A 23,777-nucleotide genomic window follows, 5' to 3' on the forward strand; every position below is an offset into this window, starting at 1 on the left:
ATCAATGAAGTCTGATATTCCAGACAGTAGTCTGCTAACCTCTAGTACCAAGGCCTCCCAGTTGATTAATGCATAAACCACAGACACATTGAGCACCTGCAAGTGGACGCAGAAGACACTCTGTCCTTTATCACTGACTTGATCGTGAACAATCCCATCAACAGTTCTAGGGAGATGACGTGGAGGCCTAATTTGACCTTGACCTGTCTTCCTCCCATGGAAAGTTCTCCACACCTCGGCCCCCCCACCCCACCGTCAGCCATCTGATTGTCTAATCAGGTCTAGGGTAGACCCAAACATTACTCTCCTGTTTTAAGCCTGTATGTTGTCTAGCCACCACTCGATCTCCGTCCTTGATTTCTGTGACCATGTGCTTCTGAGAATGTCAAAGCTTTCCCCAGATTAGTGGCCTTGTTGAACCTCTAAAGAAACTTGCAATGCTAGGACTCAGGCAAGATTGCTTGAATTGAGGGTCACAGCAACCTCACAATCCTGGCTAGCCGTCTAAGAGACTTTCGTCACGGGCTTTCGTGAGCTCTTTCTTGAGCCCCATCACCTTTTTCACCAGTACATTGAGTGTGGCTTCCATCAAGTTTAAAACAAACCCCAGGAATCTCGTGGTAGAGTTGGGGGTTAGTTCCCACTTCTCTTGATTGATCAAAAAGCCGAAGTCTTACAGAAGTTCAATAGTTGTGTTCACGTTAGTGGGCACCGATCCACCAACAGGATATCATCAAGGTAAATGATGAACCTGATTCCTCTGAACCTCAGGAACTCAGCCACCAGTCAAAGAAGCGTGTGAAACAACAAACAGATAAGGACAGCCCTACATGCAGCGCCACAAACTCATAGATCCAGCAGAATAGGAGGAATTGCGGAACAAATATGGGGACCATCAAGTAGGTATCCTTGAGGTCAAATACGACTGTTCAGTTCCCTGGAAATAGGATATCCCTCAGCAGATCGATGCCCTCTTAATGACATTTCAATAAACAAGCCATTTGTTGAACTCTCATAAGTTTATTACAGACCCATTTTCTTTTTTTCCCACCAGGAAAATATTGCTTCAAAATAATCTTGGGTGATGGGTAAATCTGTGAATGGCTCATTTTCTCTCCATTTCTACCACTCATTTTCTCTCCATTTCTACCACTTCCTTGTGTATCAGAGTGGATTCTTGCTCTGAAAATCTGAGGGATTTGGGCTTTACCTGTTGCCCCAGGGAGCCATAGAACTCTATGTGAAAACTCTGCACTGTCTTCATCACCCACAAGTTCCCTGTGGGTATGAAACCCCCCTGCTGTTGGAAACAGCCCTAACCCACACCCACTCTTAGAAGGGAATAAGGGATAATCCTTACCAGATAAATCTTCTGGGGCGTTCTTTGCTCCTCTGAATGTGCCTCAGCCTCCTTGGTCAGTTGCCTTCTTAGGGTCCCGTATGAACATTGCCAAAAAGGATGACATTTTTGCATTAATCACTGGAGTTAGGGTGGCATTGTCATTCAGAGACAGGCAGGGACATTCTGCCCTAAATCATGCACAGTGCTCCTTATCTAGGGGCTTCCCTATTTTGTTAGCTACGTAAGATGCCACCTTGGGACCAGGTCCCAGGTTTTTTGGGTCATACATTTGGTCCTGCTCGAACATGTAAGAGGGATCTTGAGTCTCATCTGCCTCTTCGTGGGAGGTTGGCTCGGAGCACCAGGGTCTGCTCCCCTCTGCTTCAACTTAAGATGAGTCTACATCACCCGCTCCACCATCTACTCCTAGGGTGTTTCCTTACAGGGGTGATAATCGGGGACAGACTCCTGGGAGAAGGACATAGGTTTCAGAAGGTGCGGACTTTGACAGAATTAATCTAGGAGTCTGTCAAAGACTTCCAATTGTCCCATATCATGGATTTGGGAGATCTTTTATGGTTGGGAGACGTCCTTGTGTCCCCTTGGTAAACGGACCTTATTGTCTAGAAATTATTTTAACTTTCCAAGACGAGGATTGTCTAGGTGAGCTGCTGAGAGCAAGAGCAGTTTGTTAAGAGGTATCAATGGCAGCGCCTCACTGAAAGCTCTGGCCTCGGTTAGCCCAAGCTCCAAAGGGGGAACATCCCCCGCTTCTCCCTCGCCACGGTGGGAGTAGTGCTGATCCGGCATAGACATAGGTCATGTCAGTGAGTAATTGGGCACAACTGGCACAAAGACCCATTCTTAATTACACTGCGGTATCATTGACATATTTTATGAGCCTTCCGAAAAATTATACAACATATATTAACCCTAGCTTGTCCTACTACTGTGCAGTGTTCAGGTGTGTACAACAGAGTATGTAACAGGCTCTCTGAAACTAATAGCTGTGTTGCTTTGCTTTTCTCTGCAATGGGCTTGAGTGGCACAATCACAGAGTATCTTTCTGTGGATCGCCTCATAAAATCTACTCGCACCATTCTGGGCTGGCTCTGAAATTGCTGATGCGGAATCCAATGGCTGTGCGCCTCTATGCTATTAGCCTAGCCAATGTGACATGGAGCCACTAGATGCCAAGATTAGGGTAGGACTGCTCGTGCACTCATCTGCTTCTCATAGCACCCGCTAGCTCTGCCGGCTGCCAGTGAGGGCATCGCGGGCCATGAGCCTTTTTTCAGATGCACTTGGGATTCCCTCCAGGCAGTTGGCCTATTGCATCATGTAGGCAATCCGTAAGGGTGGTCTGCTTTACCAACACTTCAGAATACCTGGGCAGTGATGTACAGGTAATTAAACAACAGTCCTCTAGAAGAAAACATTTCTAAGCATGCAATGTAAGGTTTGGTAGCCTCGTAAGAAAGAAAAGCTACTTCTCTTTATCACTGAGCAGCGAGGAGAGAAGGGCTTACGTTAGTCACAAAGCTTTGTTTATGGACTGTTTGGGATAGTGACTGTGGACTGCTGTGTTGCCCTTTTCCCTTTGGTTCGTATGAAATGTAGTTCACTGTGGGTGGGTGGGTGCTAACCTAGTAACTGGCTGCTGAGAAATAAAGTGAAGAAGGTAAAGCCCCCGCCTCCGTCCCTGACACAGATTTCTCTATGCGGATGGGGCGAAAGAGAGCCAAGGCGGATGGGGACGCAGCTACCGTGCTGATCATTGATGAAAGGGTTAAGGGTGAACTAAAAGTGAAGCAACATAAAAGTAGGACTCTAACTTAGAAGTCAGCCTGGAAAAGTAGGACTACACATACAATATTTACCAATATAAGGACTAAACAGAGCCTGTAAAACAATGTTACAAAGCCTTAGACACTGCCATTATTCGGTCTGCCCACCTGACCCATGCAGCAACTAGATTTACTATACTTTTTAGATGTAAAATCGTCATCAGGACTCGGGTGTGAATACTGACCTTCGATGTCCGCTCTATTATGCTGTTCTAATATAGCTCAAGTCATCTTAAGGTGAGGACTTACACTCAAGCCCTAACAAAACTTTTATAAAAGGCTGTGGTGCAGTAAAAAACATTGCAACACAAGGATTTCATATGAGATGGATTAAAACACCAAACAACAAATAGCTTGATGTGAGAGAGCAATACTTGTCTGGGGTAGAGTTATCCACCCTATGCATATTTAAAGTATGAGTAACCACAGGTTTTGTAGTGTGCCGGTAGGTTGGGTAACATTCAGTATGGCCGATAAACTACTGTCGCTCTTTAAGTGATGTCGATGTGAAATATAAAATCAAAAGGCCAGCATTTTTTTTAACAAGCACCTAATACACACTGTGCACAGGAAACACATCTCACAAGAAAAGAGATGCATTCATTGCAAGTGGGGGTTTGAAACTGGCAGTTCATGTAATAGGGACCTTTAAGAATGAAATGGGAGGTAGTTTTAGACAGAATCCACCAGCCTCCTACTCATACTTTCCCACATACTCCTTACTGATCTCAGTTACAAGGTAGCCCTGATATATCTGTAAGCTAGTCTGCATATTTGTTGAGTTTCTCTGTGCAGCGCACCAAGGCCTCATGGTGAAAGAGAGCTATAAAAAATGCTAAATAAATTAATTTGTGTTTGAGAAAAACATGTTTCTTTGGATATTGTGTTCTGTGGAGTCAGCCTGCTAATGTACCCGTCAATATTTCAGAAACTCTTTTATTCATGCTCAGGCCTCTCAAATATGCTAAAAACAACTTCTAATTTGTCTGATAGAATTATCTGAAGATGTTGTCCAGAGATGTATTGTTTCTGTGTAGATTTTTCAAAATTTGTCGGTTCTATAATTTAATGTGGTTACTTAAGTGTAGATCACATCAGTGAATGTAAATGAATGTGTAGGATTAGTGATCCGAATGGGAGAGGATAAAGCCGGAAGTGGCTTGTTTTACAGATGCCCCATGGAAGCCGTCAGTGAATGCATCCATCCTGGCCCTGGAGGGGGAGCCGGTCACTATACTGTGCAGCACGCAGGGGAATCCCGAGCCAATCATCACCATCATGAAGGAGAAGAACCTGCTGAGCACGGCCATCTATGAGAACGAGCTCCTCCTGGAGCTGCCCGAGGTGTCCCACGAGGACGACGGCGAGTACTGGTGTGTGGCCGAAAACCAATATGGGACTAGCAGCAGCTCCTTCAACATCACCGTGGAGTGTAAGTATGGCCACAGCTATTAAGGGTCCTTCTGACTCCTTCCAGACTCTCTTTGGTCTTTTAGTTTGAGATGATTGTAGAAGAATGGGTATTGTTGGGTTGGTAACATTACCTTCTTCTCTGTTTCGAAACATCACATAATTCATTCATTTGTTACCAGTATGGTTACGAGTCCGGCGTAACTGCGGTTTTATTTATCATATCCAATAAATAATGATTTCGAGGGGATCGTTATATATCGTATTTGATAAATAACGCCAATTACACATTTTCTAGTGAAAATGGGGCATAACATGGACTTTGGAGCTTCCTGCACCATAATCTGCATGTCTTGAACTTTGCTGGGTCTTTTTCACAGGGTATATTTCTGGTAGGTTTCACATGCTGAAATTTATCAAGGGACAATTGATTTATTTTAAGGTGTTTTTAAAGCACTCAATCTCCCCCTAAGGGTTATCCCGGGGCTAGACCTCATATTCACCAAACTCCATTTGTCGCAGAAGCCATTAAAGTGGACATAGCCAAGTCTTCAACATTAACAATAACAATTTGACTGTCTAAACAATCAGACAAACTCCTTAATCCAACACTTCAAAAGAACGGGATTGGAGGGGGTGCCAGAATTTAATGAGGCACTCAAAACCAAGGCCTATCTATTTTGGTCCAAACAGCCCTAAAGATTTTCAGCACAACTCAAAATTTTAACTGTCAGTGGCAAAATAAATTTTATTGTGAGGGGCTCAATGGGAACCCATCACAGCATCACGTGGCTAATTCACACACCTGTTTTTAAAAGTTAGAAAGTTAGAAATTTGCTCTCATAGGTTTTTGCCTACCATTTGAGGAAATGTTTTACTTTATGTGGATTCAGAGATACACACAACTCCTTTTGCTCTATACTTAGTCCTGCGGGCAAACCAGAAGAGTAAATGTCATGGGAAGGTGCATTAGCACATCAGTCTTTTCCTTTTCATCTCCATCAGCAAATTCTAGGTGTGAAAATTATTTTCATACATCCCCATGAAAGATGAGGGTGTGGGCTTTCTCACAGCCAATTTCTGCATGTGTGCTAGTAATCTTCGGCATTTAGTTTGTGTGTGCAAATTGGCTGTGGACAATCATTTGAAAGGTATTTGAATCCTCTCAGTGGGAGTTCACTACAGTCCCTACAACCAACCCCTGACTCCTCTCTGACTATGCATCTTCCCACATCTAAATTTGCATCTAGAACTATGAAAAATCTGACATACTGGATGATGTCTCTTAGTAGGAAGTTCCTTGTGCAGGCACAGATGGGAATCCAGGTCTGCCAATGTCAGGGGACTAGCAGGGTCAGTTTGGGACAACACTGGATTACAGGGGGTGGGAATGAGTTTGGAACAAGATTGGACAACAGGGCAATGTGTGCTCTCTGAAAGGAAACGTCTTGCCGTCGGAGGGGTAAATACCCGAGAACTCGAAAGAAAGGAGGGACAGAAGCTGAAGACTGGCCTAGGCAGGAAGAGGTTGTGAAGGAAACTGAAAAGTCTGCAAAGGGAAAACTATAAGATAACACGAATCCTACAACACAGGGGTACAAGGGAAACAATTCCCAAACTATCGTAAATGATAGTTTGAATGCTCCTTGGATAGCGATCTCTCCGTGAGGTAAAAAGATCTTGCAAGAAAGCAAGGAACACATTAATCTCACAGATTTCGGGGAGACACCTAGCAGTTCCCTTGGAAACAGAGTGCTGGGTGGTTCTCTGTGCCAAAGGCACAATCCTTGGAGTCTAACTGACATCCTTGGCTGCAATGACAATCAAGAATACATTATATAGACAAGACATGACATCAGGGAACAGAACAAGGATCACCAAAACAGAAACATGGTTCAGGGAAAGCAGGACTGGAATCAAGGTCTGGTTCAGGGCTGGAATACACAAAACATTAGGCAAGGAGAACACAGAAACAAGAACTGAACTCAGAACTGGAACAAACTGAACACAAGGCAAGGAGTTATACATAACTAAAAAGATCGCAGAAAGTGCAGAAAAGACTAAGAACAATGATTAACACAGAACAAGAGAGGCAGGAACACAAGAGATAGAAAATGACTCAAAAGGTAAGTCAGGAAACACAGCAGCAGGGAACCGACAGAGCACTGGCAGACTCAAAAACCAAGTCATTTGCGAGCCACTGCTCCCTAGGCTGAGGGGAAGAGCACATGTGCATGGAGAGAGCCAAGTGCAAGGAATAATACAGGTGCAAAGAATCAGGGAACCACCAATGAAGGGAGGGTTGAACTGGGGGGTTGTAAAAAATGGAAGTCCAGGAAAACCAGGCGACACAAGACAGGAACGGAGTGTGGGTCAGAGCTAAGAGATAGAAAAGTTCAGAATGCAGATATCAAGGGGTCAGAAAGGCCATGGGATCCAGGAATTAAGACAGAGGATAGATCTTCACCACCAGAGTATGATCTAGAAAGGGTCTGAAACAGATGGAACTACAAGGTCCATGGTGCATCAGGGATGTGGGAATGAAACCTGGCCTGGATAGTGAAGCAAAACGAAGTTTGCTAAGTGAGGATGTGTATAATGTCTTAGACTGATATAATATGAAGGCTGGTTTCCAAAAGGCCCTTATGAGCTACACTTAGTAGCTGGGAGGTAGAATCCTGACAGCGTTTGGCCTTGATCAATGTTGTGTTTGATTCACCTACGATGAACTAACCTGTGTTATGAATCTGACCCACTGGTACTTAAAAAAGAAGCACCCCTGGAAATGCAATAAATATTGCTACCAAAGGTGAGTAACGTTTTCTCATGATGGATATTTCTTCCAGCATATTTCTCACCTTATGAATGAGTCCCAAAGCAATTCCCCTTCCTCCTGGGAAATGGAATTGAGTAGAGATGAAGTCCTGGCAAACAGCCTAGCATTCAGAATAAGCAGGCAAACTGAGTAACTATTCATCAGTTCCAACAGTGAATCCATAAGAAGGTTAACACCAAATTTAAATCCCACTTTGGAACAATAAAAGTTGTGAGAAGGCACAAGAATACTAGTTTTTCAGAAATCGCAACACTTAGAGTGACCAACACAAAGAGGGTTAATGAGCAAGGTACATGAACGTGAACAGAGCAGCAAGCAGCCAAATAACCTTTCACAGTGGCGACTATTAAGCCCTGCTGAAAAAGGGTGAGCATTAAGCAGAGAATATTGAAAAGGCGAGACTTTTAGTGGTTTAAGCCCTCGGATGTGTGACAAACAAATTAGGACCAGTGGCCCACATAGATACACTTGGTAGCTGGATTTCGGGCAGCCAGGATAACATCCTCTATTTCTGGTGGTAAGCAAAATGTTTCTAGTTGCCCCTGCGCAACCTCCAGAAATGCAGACGAAACGTCCGAGATTTGCAGAGGAGGGCAAGAACATCCTTTTGCAAAGGCAGATCTAATATGTGTGAAACAGGTCCAGGAAGAGCAGATTTAATGCAGAGTTCCAACAGATTGACGTACCAAATCATTATCACCCAAACTGGGACAATAAAAATAATTTGTTCCCAATCTTCTTACCTCTTCTCCAGCATCTTTAATAGCAGAGGTATTGGAGGGAACATATGTAGCAGACCTTGTGACCAGTTGAATCTGAAGGTGTATCTCATGGAACCATTCAGAGGACAGTGCAGGTCACAAACAGAGGACGCCTCCTATTAAGGGTCCCAGCAAGTAAATCCATGCCGAGACATCCCAATCTGCACAATATCATGTCCTCCATTTGGAGATGAAATTCCCATTTGTGAATCTCTGAATAGAGGAGACAATAGTGGTGCACTTTAGATCATCTATGTCTAGGGCAGGGGAACCCATCTTCCCCAGCCTGTTGTCCAAGTATGAAAATACCCCCTTGTCTTGAGAGTGAGGCAGCTACCATAGCCATCAGTCTGGTGAAAACATGCAATAAGGTCTTTATAATAAAAAAAAAAGAAAGTTAGTACCTTGGAAGTGTAGTGCTGGGACCCATTGTGAATCAGAAAGCATGCATGTGGGCAAGAAGGATTGGTCAACGGAAATAGGTGTTCTGTACATTCACAGAAGCCATTTAATACCTTGCATTGAGGGCCAGGAGTACCTGCTTTAGAGACAGCATTTTGGGCTTGCCGTGCTGAATGAAGATGTTTAGGAGCCTTGGCCTCCTTGAGCATCAAGCTGTAAAAGGAAAAACATTTTGCATCTCTCCACTCCAAAGTCACCACCTCTTTGGCCCCTTGGCTCAACAAGGCAAGAAAGCACTTTGCAGAAGGTGAGTATTTTGGGCGGAGGACAGAAAGAGAAAGTTGCAACTCTTGCGCAGTGATTTGTCTCAATCGTCTCTACATTAGGGAGACCAAGTGGGAGCCTATCCTCCTTAGTGGAAGCTAGTGGTAGAGAGAGAAGTCAAAGCCAGTTTGAGGCAGCATAGCCAGCTGAAGATTGGGGAGACTGGAGCCGCTGTTGGAACCTTTAGTTCCACCTCCCCTAGAAAAGACTGGTAGAACTGCTCTGGGGTCTGGACTAGCTGAGAAACTTGTTGTTATGATGGGTGCTTGGGGAGCAGCCCCAGAGGTGAAAGTATTTTGTTGATTGAACTGTTTTGCTAGGAATGGAAGGCCCAAATAAGAAGCCATGGCATGGTTGTTCTTGAAGTGTTCCAGGAAGGAGTCTGCGTCTTACTGAAAAGCCCTCATCATTGAATGGAATGTCCATTAATGCTGCCTGGACATCTCCAGAGAAGCCGGTTGAGCACAACAAAGCATGCATGCAAAGTGTGACTGCCGTGGCCATGTATTGAGCCATTGTGTTCACAGAATCCAAGCTGCCCTGCAAAATCCATCCAAACCACTGCTCACTAAATCCAAGCAGGGCTTTTTCATGTGATCAGGAAGGCTAACTATCGCCATCATTGCAAGTTTATGCAGGGCATGAACATAACACTCAAGAGGCATGTGGCGTTACTACTGGGTAGGGCAAGGTTGCCCGATGTGGAAACGTTGGACTCCACACTTTTAAAGATACTACTCATAATTCCCTTTGTGAATAGCAAACAATTGTAAACTTATACAATAGTGTAAGTTTACCTTTGGGAATCAGGCCCTTTGTTTGTAACTCGTGAAACAATGATTACAGATTCCTGTTTGAAAGAATCGTAAAGATCAGCCACAACAGTGTGCATAAAACATGTCAAACAAATCATAGCATAATGGAGAATATGAATCCCCATGAGATTCTTTCTACAATTATACATTTTGTTCAGTTTTTTTAGTAAGTAGGAGGTATGGTTTGTACAAAACGTAAGATAACATCATCAGTAAGACACTTTTTAGATTTTAGAATTTTACAATTCCCATGAGGAAATAAACTGAAATATCAATGTTCTTATATGTTCATGTTTTGAATTATTATTTCCTCAATTGTTTCCCTCTGCAACTTTTTGTATATCTGCAATTGTACAGCTGAATACAACCATATATTCTTCAATTGCCCATGCATCTGAAGTGGTAGTGGAATTAGCATACTCAAATGCATAAGTAGCATGCCGACTATGGAGTAGGACTTACAAAGAGCACCGCTGGAAGCCTGATAATATAATCATGACTGCCATCATCATTTGTTGATTCACATCTGTCCTAAAATGATGGATAATAAACATGCAGATTCTCTTGATTGTTTTGGATTTGCAAGAACATATCATCCTTTAACGGTGAATTTATCATAGACCATCCAGTCAGGAAGTCAAAGTCCAAGGGAGCAAATGTCAAAATGTGTTGGAATTTGTTCAGATGCTAAACAGGATTTTACATTAATGGTGTTGCTTTTCTCCTCAGTTGCTCCCATAGTTGTCTCAGAGTCTAAATGCACGTCGGTCCGGGACACTCTACAGTGCATGTGTGAAGTGAAGTCCAACCCAGAGCCTGTTATTGTCTTTGAGCTTCCTGAAAGAAGTATTAGCATCAACGAGTCCAACCGGGAGTTTGTGTACTCCCAGAGGAACGGCTACACGGTCAGCAGCATCCTGACCATTCGAGGGGAGCCAAGTGAAGACATCCTGGTCCTCTGCTCGGCCTCGAACGTGTACGGCACCAAAGTTCATGAGCTGCCGTTCAAAGACCCTAGTAAGTTGTTTTACAAATCCGAATTTATAGCAGAATTATACACAATGCCTAATATTTTGCTAAAAAACTTTTTGATATTTGTGCATTAAGGGTACATTATACATGTCATAAAGGTCAGTTTGGTTGGTCTGACCACTATCGAAGTTATAAAGCTGATACTGTGCAAATGCTTCCAACAGTCCTGATTGCAGGTATGATTCAGATGGCAAACTTACAGAGAGGGTTTACTTTTTTGGGTGAATGCAAACTTCTGGAACATATTCCCTGCTGTTGTGAGTGAGGGAGGAATTAGGGAACTTTAGAAGGTTGATGTTGTTGCATGGCGTACACAGGTTGGCTGAGGGGTAGCAACGGTCCCTGCTTCCCACTGGGGCGATGGCCTTGTTGGCCTTGAATATGAATCTATGACGTTATTCCGCAGCCTTTTTCCCCGCGTTGTGTTTCCGCATACCATTACTCCGCAAGTCGGAACAACGACTTGCGGAGGGGGGGCGCTGGGTGTTGGAATAGTATCATTTACTATTCCAACTCCAGTCTGTGCGGACACTAGGGAAGATGTTGGATTTTAAATCCAACACCTCCTCCCCCCTCCCCCCCCCCCGCAAGTCGTTGCTCGACTTGCGGAGTAATGGTATGCGGAATCGCGGTCGTTGAAAAAGATCAGGGTAAACCAGTAGGACTCCAAAAGCTATGTTTTCTTTCTCAAGCTTGCAATCCTTGCCCATGCCTTAGTCGTTTAGCAGTAAATAGGAAGCCGTTCAGGTTCTCCGGGCAGGCCAAGGTGTCAACCCAGTTTTGTCAAGGAGGGTCAAAGAAAGTACAATATCTCATTTTACAGCCTTGGGATTTTGGGCAAATGAAGTCCATGCAGTTAGTGTGCTGAGAGGAAGGGACGGTCATCTCTGCCTCGATGAACAAAAAGTGGGTCTTTGAAGGAAAAGTGTTTTCACTCACTCGGACTGGCCTACACCTGCATGCTGTGCTGCATTACGTGTGGAATAAGGGGTTGGGTATCAGGGGAGGCTGACGAGGATGAGTAGCCTGCTCCTCAAGTCCTATACGGGGAGATAGAGTGAGGCTGGGCTTCGCTTGCGCCTGTATCCACTACTAGTCCGGTGTTCCCGCACACAGATAAATGCTGTAACACTACGACATTTTGAGTATTCAGGTTGTCTTCTGCAGCCTCTGTTTTTCAAGTTATTGTGTTTTATGTATGGTGGGTTGTAAGTGTGTTGGCTATACAGGTTAACATTCTGATATATGAAAAAGATCCGGTTTAATACACACAACACAATTATACTTGAAGCGAAAGGGGTGTGTTGCATTGTCTCTTGAAGGGAATGTTGCTCAACGTTCTTTAAGGGAATGTTGTGAAGCATTTGGAAGGGCAGGGGGAGTAGGAAGACGATTGGAATGGTGGCCGGCAGCTCCCTCTTTGCTTACCGACGACTTGAATAAAGAAATAAACCACATTCCTTCCATGTACAAGAGGATCTTTTCAGGGTGACCATGAAATAAACAGAAGGGTGGATTTTGATATAAGCAGTTAGTCCACCTTGTACATGTGATTTCATCGAAGGAATCAAAGCACGCCCAGGTTTGATTTGAGCCATTGCTAATGGTGCCCTGCAAGTCAACAAAGAACAACTGTCGTCATTCCTGGGCCTTTCTGAATTTTATTCCAGATTCCTTGAGGATTTTGATTCCAAAGCAGAACGCGTTTACAAAGTTAAAGGGGAACAGAACCATAGAGGCGGTTGTATTGCTTTTTCTGAAATTTAAGACCACTGAAAGAGTGCTTAAGAAAAATAGAATAAATAAATACAGAATAAGCCACAGCCATATATACATGTGCCGGAAAACTGATTATCACCTCCTTACTCTTGTGTAACAAGTATGCATGAAATGGCCAAATCTGCCCAGTGCTTGACTAATGCCTGAATGGATCCCAGCTATTAATCGCCTTTGCAGATTAACCAGGGAACTCATAATGAACTCAACATTTGTATTACTGTGATGCAACAACAACTAACAGGAACCAATGACATCTCCAAATGTGAAAGCAGCAGAAGACATAAAAGTAGGAGAGATAATAACGGATCCCAAGTTAACCAAAGCATAATCTAGCACTAGTTTATCTAGTGTGCACGTGTCGCCAATTCCATGGGTCTATGCGTTCAGACTGGTCAAAAAAAGATCCACGAGACACAAAAATGATGATATGCGGTGTCTAGAAATGGATCACACAGCTGTAAGTATGCATCTGAAGATGGGGAGCCACTGAAACTTTAAGTCCCTTCAAACATAAACAAGCATTGGAAAAGCCAATAGGTCTTGGAAGAAAAACCTGTTGACCTTGGCAATGCTTTCTTTGGGCACATATCCACTGTGCATATGTATGTATCAGCTACATTCATCTTTGAATTGGATTAAAGTATTACAAGTCTATTCAAAGATGGCCACCGTGGAGGCCTAGCATTTTAACATAAATATCTGCTGAGGGCGCCGCGAGTGATAAAAAGTAAAAAGAAAAGAAACAAGCATTTGCAATGCAATAGGTCTCGGATTTACCCGAGTTTAAGCTATTGGCATTGTAAATGGCAATGCCTTATATTTAGGTTTTAAAATCCAAAACAAAAATAAAAGGCATTGTTATTTATAATGTCAATAGCTCAAACTCGCGTATGAGAAGAATGTTCCTGTGCTAAGTTATCCGGGATGGTATAGGGAAATGGTTGAGAAGAAGTTTGTGAGCCCCAAGGAGACTAGATGTCAATCTAGTATTAGATATTACGTGGCCTGAAACACTATGATGCTATTAAAATAAAACGAGCACAGAGAAGCAGTACATCTTTTAATTGTCCTTAGTAATATGCAACTAACAGCCATTGACAAAGCCAATAATCCTGGCTTGTTGTAGGTGTAATGTTACTTGTTGTATCATATATGTGGATGCTATGACAGATACCAGTAGTGTGGCACACTATGCTAAGCACAGATGTTTAGCTTACGTGTTTTAAGCCACGCCCTTTATTAGATTGGCTATGGACCTTTGAGAGACCTCCCCCCATTTTCTTCATCTTACTAGTTAGAAGTGGGAAGAGCATCTGAGCAGGAGGGAACAGTGCTGAACACAAAAACGCAGCACAGAAGTGGGCAGAACAGGGCAGCGCAAAACAATGCAAAATAGAACAGGGCAGCACAGAACAGCGCATAATAGAACAGGGCAGCACAGAACAGTGCATAATAGAACAGGGCAGCACAGAACAGCGCATAATAGAACAGGGCAGCACAGAACAGCGCATAATAGAACAGGGCAGCACAGAACAGTGCATAATAGAACAGGGCAGCACAGAACAGCGCATAATAGAACAGGGCAGCACAGAACAGCGCATAATAGAGCAGGGCAGCACAGAACAGTGCATAATAGAACAGGGCAGCACAGAACAGCGCATAATAGAACAGGGCAGCACAGAACAGTGCATAATAGAACAGGGCAGCACAGAACAGTGCATAATAGAACAGGGCAGCACAGAACAGCGCATAATAGAACAGGGCAGCACAGAACAGTGCAAAATAGAGCAGGGCAGCACAGAACAGTGCATAATAGAACAGGGCAGCACAGAACAGCGCATAATAGAACAGGGCAGCACAGAACAGCGCATAATAGAGCAGGGCAGCACAGAACAGTGCATAATAGAACAGGGCAGCACAGAACAGCGCATAATAGAACAGGGCAGCACAGAACAGCGCATAATAGAGCAGGGCAGCACAGAACAGTGCATAATAGAACAGGGCAGCACAGAACAGTGCATAATAGAACAGGGCAGCACAGAACAGTGCATAATAGAACAGGGCAGCACAGAACAGCGCATAATAGAACAGGGCAGCACAGAACAATGCAAAATAGAGCAGGGCAGCACAGAACAGTGCATAATAGAACAGGGCAGCACAGAACAGCGCATAATAGAACAGGGCAGCACAGAACAGTGCATAATAGAACAGGGCAGCACAGAACAGTGCATAATAGAACAGGGCAGCACAGAACAGCGCATAATAGACCAGGGCAGCATATAACTGAACAGAACATTGGAAAATAGAACAGGGCAGAACAGAATAGTGCACAACAGACCAGGGCAGAACAGGGAAGCACAGGTGAAGACCAGCAGAGAGCAGAGCGGAATAGAACAACGAACAAACGGGAGAGCTAGCATTGGGAACATAAAGGAGGAGCATCGGTTTGTAAAGAAAAAAATGAAAAGCGAAACGGGAAAAGTGAAGGACAGAGATGGGACAATAAAGAAGGGAGAGGAAGTGAAGCGGAATGGGAAAGGCAGGGTATGCCGTACAAAAGGCAGAAGAGCGGGAGGGGGCCACAGGCCTTACGATGCCACGGCAGACTCGGTGGTTGCAGAGTGCACACCCAATGCCATTTTCGCTTGGCAGAGCAGGACCACAGGTGACGTGGCTGTATTTGTAGTTAGACTTGCAGAACCCATAATGTGTTTGGTAGTGGCATCCAATAAGACGAGCCTAGGCAAGGCCACAGGTGTCTGTGGAATCTATTTGCTTTGCAAGTGTGTTGCTTTTATTTTTTACCCTAGGTGGCTGTCTACATAGATGCGACCAGATGTGTGAGCGAAGGCTGAGTGAGAGTATTTGCTCTGTATGATAACTATTTTTTTGTACATCAAAATTCTTCACACCATGTTTGAATGTCCGTGCCTTCCTCATAATTTTTGCACCGCCCTCAAGAAAGCCTGTTTCATTGTCTTGTGTTTTGAGTGCCTTAGGGCCTTCTAGTAGTAAACCCCTTTTTACATGTAATGCAGGCCCCTCCATTTTATGCGAAATATATTTACACCTGAAGAAGTAGATTACCTTGTAGTGATGCAGACATCTTTATTAGAGTGCCGCACTTCTGTAAAGCCAATTGAGATCCCGAAGTGGTGGAGTGATCCGGTGCTTACATTAGATGCACAACTGCATGTATGGTCTCTTTTAGTGTAGTCTTACGATATAGCAGGACAACCCATAGTGCTTTAACCTTCATCACCTCCTTGCTCGCTCCCCCTTTCCCTTTCGCATTGGTTCGATCTCACCCACCACGTGTTTGCTCCCCATCCCTCGTGGTCCTAAAAATAAAATATATATATTTCCATATTTTGGAGGGCCTAGCAGATGCCATTTGGTGCCACGCAACTCATATTTGTAAAAAACTATTTTATTTGTATTTACCATTCCAAGTAGCATCCATCATCTTGTAATGTTAATTTTTTTTTAAAATGGTTCAAGTGTTATCACTTAGGTTGGCAGCAAACACGTTGTATTGGGTGTAATGTACGAAAATGTAACACACAAAGCTTTAAAAAACAAATGTCATTATATGTGCACATAAGCACTATGACACATGTTTATTTGCATAATTATGTTTTCTTTCAAATGGTGCACATCAGCAAAGGGCATTTCTTTTTACCGATGCTGCACAACATTGCGAAAATGCATCAGTGACCTACTGGCATTGTTAATGTTAAGGGTACCCAGATCCGAGCAGGACCTGTTACATATGAAGTCTCGTAAACCTGGTGTTGTGAAACCAAGCATTTGTCCTTTCCTTGCCCTGCTTTAGAAGGCAGACATAATCGCAGTTCAAATCTATATTGCTTCTAAAATAATTGAAACCTCTCCAGTTTTCTCCATTAACGCCCAGCTCATGAAGTCATGACAAGGACTGTTTCAATTTATTACCGCCGAGCTGGTTCAGAAAAATGAGGATGATTCAAGAGCTTGGCTGCGTTTCAGAGGTGACCGCATCACGAGCTGTCCAAAATTCAAATGTCCCTTCAGAGCTCGGGATGCCACAGGTAGAGACGAGTCTGCGGATTGTGCCCCTGAAACCCGAATGCAACAGAGCGTTTTTGTTCACATTTTTTCACATGGGAAAATAAACGGAAAACGCACACCTTCTGAGGGAAGATGGGAGAGCAATTCAGCAAGGGGAGTCTGCGATAAACATGAACTAACGCTTTGCTGAAGACGACACCTGTACATCATCTGCAGAAAGCAGTCAACCTGGTCAAAGGTGAAAATCAACAGCAGCCCGGACATGGCAACAGTTGGGCTGTCCTACATACCCTATAACCGTATACCCAACTCAAATTAGATCGCCTCAAGATGTATCGTTGCCGATTAGCATTCCCAGAGGCAAACGAACCGTCCTGCTTCACTGCTTGTGCTGTCTCTGCCTCCCTTTGTCTCGCATGCGCACGATGTAAGGCATCGCGCGCATGTGAGACAAAGAGTGCGAATGCCCACCAATGAGACGGCAAACAAGCACTGAAAATGCAATAGGGCTCGTATTTACGCGAGCCCTATTGCATTTAACACAGAAGCGCGGGGGCAAAAGAAGGCACTAACGGGAGGAGGTGGGGGAGTGATTGTGGTGTAAGAAGTTACAGACTACAGGAGGGAATGAGGAGAGCCACGGGAACAAAACAGTTTTTCTAGTAAAGGGGCCGATAGCCTCGTAAGGATAAAAATGACGACATGGCTGCCAGGAGGCGGGATTAGGAAGCCAAGCACCAATGAGAATGCAGGAATTATGATTCAAGCCAATAAAAAGTAAGGCTGGAAAGTGGGCGGAGCTTCCCCCACTATACTGTATACAGCATCTCTCTGACGAGACAGCGCATGCGCTGCCTAGTCCGAGACCTAAAAATAAGCGGGGATGGGACAAGGGATGAAGGCACCAAGCGGGATAGGGGAGTAACAGAGGAGTGGGATTGTGTGGGAATTTTAAAGAAAATCAGAGAGCGATGGGGTAAGAGGAAAGGGAAAGCAGCACACTGGAGGAGACGAGAGCAGGAATACAGAAGCACTTCCATGGACCACTTAAAATAATTGAAAACATTTGTTCCCTGAATGCAAGTGATAACAGTAGTGGAAGGATACAAGTCAACCAATAAAAACCATATGAACGAGAATTGCACGTGGGTAGGCAAACACATAAGATAGACAACAATAAATCTAATCATGAGCAAGGGGCTGACACAAAGCCCACTCTCTGTGTTTGAGAAACAACAGGCCTGGCCAATAGACAGCTACACCTTTTTGTAGCTGTGACCTTATAAGAAATACAGCGGTTTGCATCTAAAAGGCCACTCAAAGAAAAAAGATCAGCGACTTTCGTCTTTTCATTTACAGGACATGTAAAACTCTAGGAAGCTACATAACCAGTGAATAATAACTGTCAATGATTCATTACAGTATGAAAAAAGCTAAATACTTGCATTTAAAATATAGCACCCACCTAGTTGTGCATTAGCTTTTATGGATATTTATTATTCTAGGTGATCCTATTCAAACAGTAGAGCGAAAAGCAGAATGGTGTGTTTGAAAACCACCTACAAGCATGGTGCTTAATTTAATTTAACACAAGTCAAGGTATTGTTTATTTCTTAAGAAGAGGAACTGAATTTATCCTGGCTAGACCCATTTATTGTACAATACCGGAATACCAAGTTTTACATCTTATTCTACAAAAATATTGTAGCCATAATATAGACTTCAAAAATATTATGATGGGAAGTATTTATAGTTAAAGGTGTGTTTTGTATCTGTCACTGTGAAAAAATGGAAGATATTATACACGGTATATAGATGTGCTTGTGGAGCCAGTAATCCTGGCACTTGAATATGTCTTGCCTTTGTGTTTATTCTGTGGGCGGCATATGCAAATATTTCTGGATTCATATATTGTTGTGTATGTCACTAAGTTGAGGTTGATAATATTAACCTACTGTTGACATGGTATTGTCTTCTGCATAATAAATCAATGTCTTACCCTGTCCTGAGTGCTCGACAGCATGTGATACTGGTATCCAGAATTTTGAGTGGCCCTATCGCCACTCTAATTTAGTGTGGGCCCAGAGGCCTAGGCCTGTCTATAGTAATGCGAGGTCCAGAGCTTGTCCTATGAACTGGAGAGGTGTATCAAGTTTGCCCACAGAGCTGGCATAGGAGGACTACCGTCCATGTCCGAGAATAGTTACATAGAGCGATGGTGGCAGCATACCAGGTTTTGTGACCCATTAGTTATGACTAGTTGTGACCAGACCTTTTTTCTCTTTCAGAGCAGAGTGCAGTCTACTGACTCCACTCATGTAAAGCTGTATGTTAGTGTGAGCCCTAGACCCTTGCACTGACATTCCTTGTGTGTGTGTAGAGTTCATGTATGTGCAGGGGATGTGTAACACGTGTGATTGTAGAAAACTGTGCGGGGCGAGGGTCTATGTGCTGGGACCTGTGTGATCCATTTTAGACATACCCTTCAACACAAGATGTGGTGTGGATACAGCTTCCCCATGCCAAGGAAGTGTATTGACTGCATTCCTGTGGCTGGAGGGTGGAGACTCAGACACTGACATGAGGAAGGCTAGAGACAAGGCTACTCTTAGAAATTCAATGAAGTCCTTGTTGGCAAAGGGCTGCTCATTAGTTCTTCCTGGGCACTGCCATTTGGTAGATAGTAAGGGTGTGAAGTAGGACAGACGTTTTTGTTAATCAAGGTGAATATGCTTCCTAGCAGGCACTGCCCTTTTGTCTAACACTGATTACTGCTTCAAGAAGGCTGATCACAGCCGGGTGCATAGATGTCACACTCAATTGTAACCTTGTTTTGGACACTCCTTCCTGGCGTCAGCAGCATTGCTACCTGCTGTGAGAGCAATCACCTGCACAAAGGTCATGGCAGAGAAACAGACAGAAAATGACGTTTGAAATATCCACATCCTCCGTCAGAAAAATGACAACTAGCAGTTCCAGGTTCTTCTTGACCTAGGAAGAGAGTGTTCTGAACTGTACTCAAAGGACTGCTGAGTGACCTGGGATGGTTTCTCTCCAGAGGTGAGGGGGCATCCTCTGAAGCCTGAATTTCTTTCTGGAGGAGTTGAGAGACTTTCTAGTGCTTAGAAACCTGTCTGCTGTCAAGGAAGGGAAGTAGACTGCCTGGCTCTGCAGGAGCCGAGACTGTCCAGGAGGAGAAGCGTTGTATGAGGAACCCGTAGAAGAAGCTGACTGACAGTGGGAATGAAGTCAGGAGTGACTCATGTTGTGTGGGGTTGCCTGGTCTGGTCTCCTTGAGTGGTTCCTGTTGTGACGTTCACCAAGATATTTATTTAAGCAACATCATGTCCTGTGCCCTGCTGTGTGCATAAAAGACTGGTGCTGCTGCTGACTGATGTTAGAACTGGCCCAAAAAGAAATGCCGTGACCACAGATCGCAACCTCTCCGTGGCCAGGGCGACTGACTCCGGAATCTGGGTATCACGGTTCGATCCCCGGCGCCGGTGGCAGATTAGCCCAGCACCATGTGACTGAATAGCTTGCTTAATCTTCCCGATGGCCCCCAGCGCCTAGAGACCCTTACGAGTGATTGTTTGCGCTTTACAAATGTGGATATTTATCCTGCCCGAAAGCCGTAACTGCCAAATACAACTATTAGCTGAAGACTGCAACTGCTGCAACCAATCTCCTGTCTGAATCTGTCCTGGGAAGGTACAACTGCCAAGGACAAGTGCCACCATGCAGCCTTTGCTGCTCCTCGCTCAGTGGTTCCTGACTCAAGTGACGCTGCTGTTGTAGCCCCAGACCGCTGAAGCCACTGTTACAAGTATGGGTTTGGTAAACGCATCCGCCAGGTAAAGCGGGGCGCAGCTGTGAACAGACTGAGCGACTGAGCACACAGAAAAATCTGCCATATGAACATTAGACCTTCTGCCCATGTAAAATCTTTGATGCAAACTATATTGGAATGATCTACCTACAATAACAGAACATCTACTACATCGCCTACCAGTACATCACAAGATAACTATATAACTACTATTCATAATTCCACCTAAACTTATACTCGGCAAATTTAAATTGACATAGGAATACTTAGGGGCATATTATCAACGGCCAGCGATAATTATCGGTGGCCGTGCTTAGCGATAATTTTGTTATCACAGGCTATCTCTGGAATTTATCGCCCTGGTACCGCGTTATTAACAACGCGTTTCTCCAGGGCGATAAAAATTCCAGAGATAGCGAGGTTATCGCTGTTTTGCAGGGAACATCGCTGGTTTTCCAGCGATGTTCCCTGCAAAACGGCGATAATCTTGCTGACACGACCCACAGGGACGTATCAGCTTAATCCACCCCAATGTTAGGGATAGGTAAGTCTGCATTTTCGCAGACGTTAGTTTTTGGAGAAAACAGCAGTGCTAAAATGCTGGGGCAGCCGTGTAAATTTCGCGATGTGAACACCAGCGATATTTACAAGGTTGTCCTGCCCAGTGACGCCTACTTTGCATCTCATTAGGGAGGCGTCGGGTGAAAGGGTGCTAACATGCGCTAATGCATGTTAGCACCCTCTTGTTAATAGGGCAAAAGTTTTATCTCCGCTTTTTTGGATTCAAAAGCCAAAAAAAGCGGAGATAAAGCCCTTGTAAATATGCCCCTAAATTTTTTACTTGCCTTAGGTGTAGTGGTTAGATCAGTGTAGTCGATGCAGTATTGTCATACAGTGTATCTCACGTGAAATAGTGACGCAGCACCATACAGCGCAAGTTCTGAACTCGACAGATGCGCTTCCTGCTTTTGGCTGCTCTTTCCGCTACATTTGATCTTCATTCTTCACCACAGACATGCCATCTTTGAATGTGATCCCCGTTGCCAAAGCACTAATGCTGTCCTTCTCCTGCTCAGGGAGTGTGCGAGGAGCAATGTTTGCTGTTACAGGGACATAGTGGTAGCTGTGAGGTGTCTGTTTAAGGAAGGCAGACTCTGCCTATCCAGTGACAAATGTTAACATGGGTGAATGGACCCACAGTACTATAGTTACTGATAAGCACTGTGGCCTCATTCCAAGGGGCCTGGATACTTCGGGTATGTGCAGTAACTCCTGTAATCGCACATATTGCATTTAGGAGTTTGGCAGCTAACATCGCACTGCTGTAGTTTCCCCTCAATAAACTTCTTGTTGGAACATGCCCGATAATTATTTGGCCATGCACAATGCACCATCGTTGCCATGTTTCCCCATCTTCTTGGGAGTTAATTTTGGGCCCCAATAAATGCTGACCCAGCGGAGTCGGATTGAGTCAGATCCGATAACTATCGGCCCGTACACCGGGCCCGTCCTAATGAGGGCCTTGGATTAGCTGCCCCGAGGCGAAGGCCATTACCAGACCGCCGGACACCTCAATGATCCTCACAAATCTACTTGTCTTTCGAATATTCATTTTGTCAATGAATGCTGCATTTTTTCGCATGCATTCATTTAGATTCACATCAGTCAGAGAAGTGTAGTGGGGGGAAAGTATAGGATGGAAAGGTGAAGGTGTGGGAGAGAAAACTACAGAAAAAATGCAAATAATTAGCAAATTCAGAACATCACGTTAGACAGGAGTAAAGGAGTTGATGAAGGGATCACTAGTTGATTGCCCACTGAAATCACAAGGACCAGAGCCTCGGCCAGTTTATACTTGAGCCTTGCTTGCAGTTTTCCTGGTCTGTGTCAGGGAATAATGGACCGCTGGCAAGTGAAACGGCCCTAGCCCAACATGGAGGTGGTCAATTCCCACCCGTTACTGGCGGGATTAAATATGATAAAGCAATCCCTGTCGAAAACAATCTCATCTTCGAGGGAATGGCGTGGACGGTGGATCAGGGAAAAATACGCTTGCTCAGCATTCTATGTAGTTTAAATCTATCGAAAATTAAATATAAAAATATAACATATACATATCCCGAAAAATTTTACCACAATAAAGCCAGTCAGTGACTTTGTCAGTTGCTACATTCATGCAGTCTAAGAAAGCCACTGGTGCAAAAGTTGGCTCTGTTGAAAATTCATGGTGTCTGAGAAAGCCAGTAGTGCAAAAGCAGTCACTGGTGAATAGTTATGCAGTGTGAGAAAGCCACTGGTGCAAAACGTTGACTCTGGTGAACAGTCATGGTGTCTGAGATGGCCACTAGTGCAAAAGTTGGTGCTGGTGAACATTCATGCAGTCTGAGAACGCCACTGGTGCAAAAGTTGACTCTAGTGAACATTCATGTTGTCTGAGAAAGCACTGGTGCAAAAGCTGGCACTGATGAATATTTATGTAGTCTGAGAAAGCCACTGGTGGAAAAGCTGGCGCTGGTGAACATTCATGCAGTCTGAGAAAATCCCTGGTGCAAAAGTTGGTGCTGGTGAACATTCATGGTGTCTGAGAAAGCCACTGGTGCAAATGCTTGTGCTGGTGAATATTCATGGTGTCTGAGAAAGCCACTGGTGCAAATGCTTGTGCTGGTGAATATTCATGGTGTCTGAGAAAGCCACTGGTGCAAATGCTGGCGCTGGGAAACATTTATGCAGTTTGAGAAAGCCACTGGTGCAAAAGCTGGCACTGGTGACGACTGGAAGGCTATGGTGAAAGGTACAGAGAGGCTATGATCGACAATTTACTTATTTTGTTGGGTATATAATCTGTTAACGTTAATGTACTGCACTTGTGCCAACAAAATCTGATACGGCGTTGCGGTGCTGCAGAGCGGCGTTCCCACTTCAGGAAGTATGGCTCTGGTCATCAGCAGATAGGTTTGGGAAATTCTACGTTCAGGCACCAGTTTGCCCCATTTGGCGCCCGGCCACCTTCGTTTGGCTGCATGTGCTGAAGGAAGAATGGCTAAGCCAACCTTAACATGATAGAGTCTCACAGCATGCTGATGTTATTCAGGGGGATCCCACTGGTATTAGATTAATAATGTGACTGGAAGTTATCTGGCTTTGCATAAGTGTCCTACTACATCTTTCTTTATAACTCATTGCCCCTGGTTGGTTTCTTTCAGATAATGGGATTTGGGGAAAGGTGGGACCTGTTGGTGCGGTGTTTGCTTTTGCCATCCTCATTGGTGTTGCTGGCTACTTGATTCAAACCAGGAAAAAGTAAGTATGGAAAGTGACCCTTTCTCCCAGCGCGTCTTCCGTAGATTCAT

The 23,777-nt window shown here is 44.3% G+C and overlaps 1 protein-coding gene across 4 annotated transcripts in view; it reads left to right on the top strand.

The window, feature by feature from the left end:
* The window catches only part of MAG (myelin associated glycoprotein), a 421,346-nt gene that overhangs the window by 355,199 nt on the left and 42,370 nt on the right, over positions 1-23,777 (top strand). For all 4 annotated transcript variants that reach the window (XM_085616103.1, XM_085616104.1, XM_085616101.1 and 1 more), the window contains exons 7-9: positions 4,361-4,621; positions 10,467-10,754; positions 23,631-23,727. In XM_085616103.1, the coding sequence (XP_085472229.1) occupies positions 4,361-4,621; positions 10,467-10,754; positions 23,631-23,727 (646 nt within the window). The remainder of the gene's footprint in view (positions 1-4,360; positions 4,622-10,466; positions 10,755-23,630; positions 23,728-23,777) is intronic.

This window comes from Triturus cristatus, chromosome 7 (genome assembly GCF_964204655.1).
Source record: "Triturus cristatus chromosome 7, aTriCri1.1, whole genome shotgun sequence".
Taxonomy (NCBI): domain Eukaryota; kingdom Metazoa; phylum Chordata; class Amphibia; order Caudata; family Salamandridae; genus Triturus; species Triturus cristatus.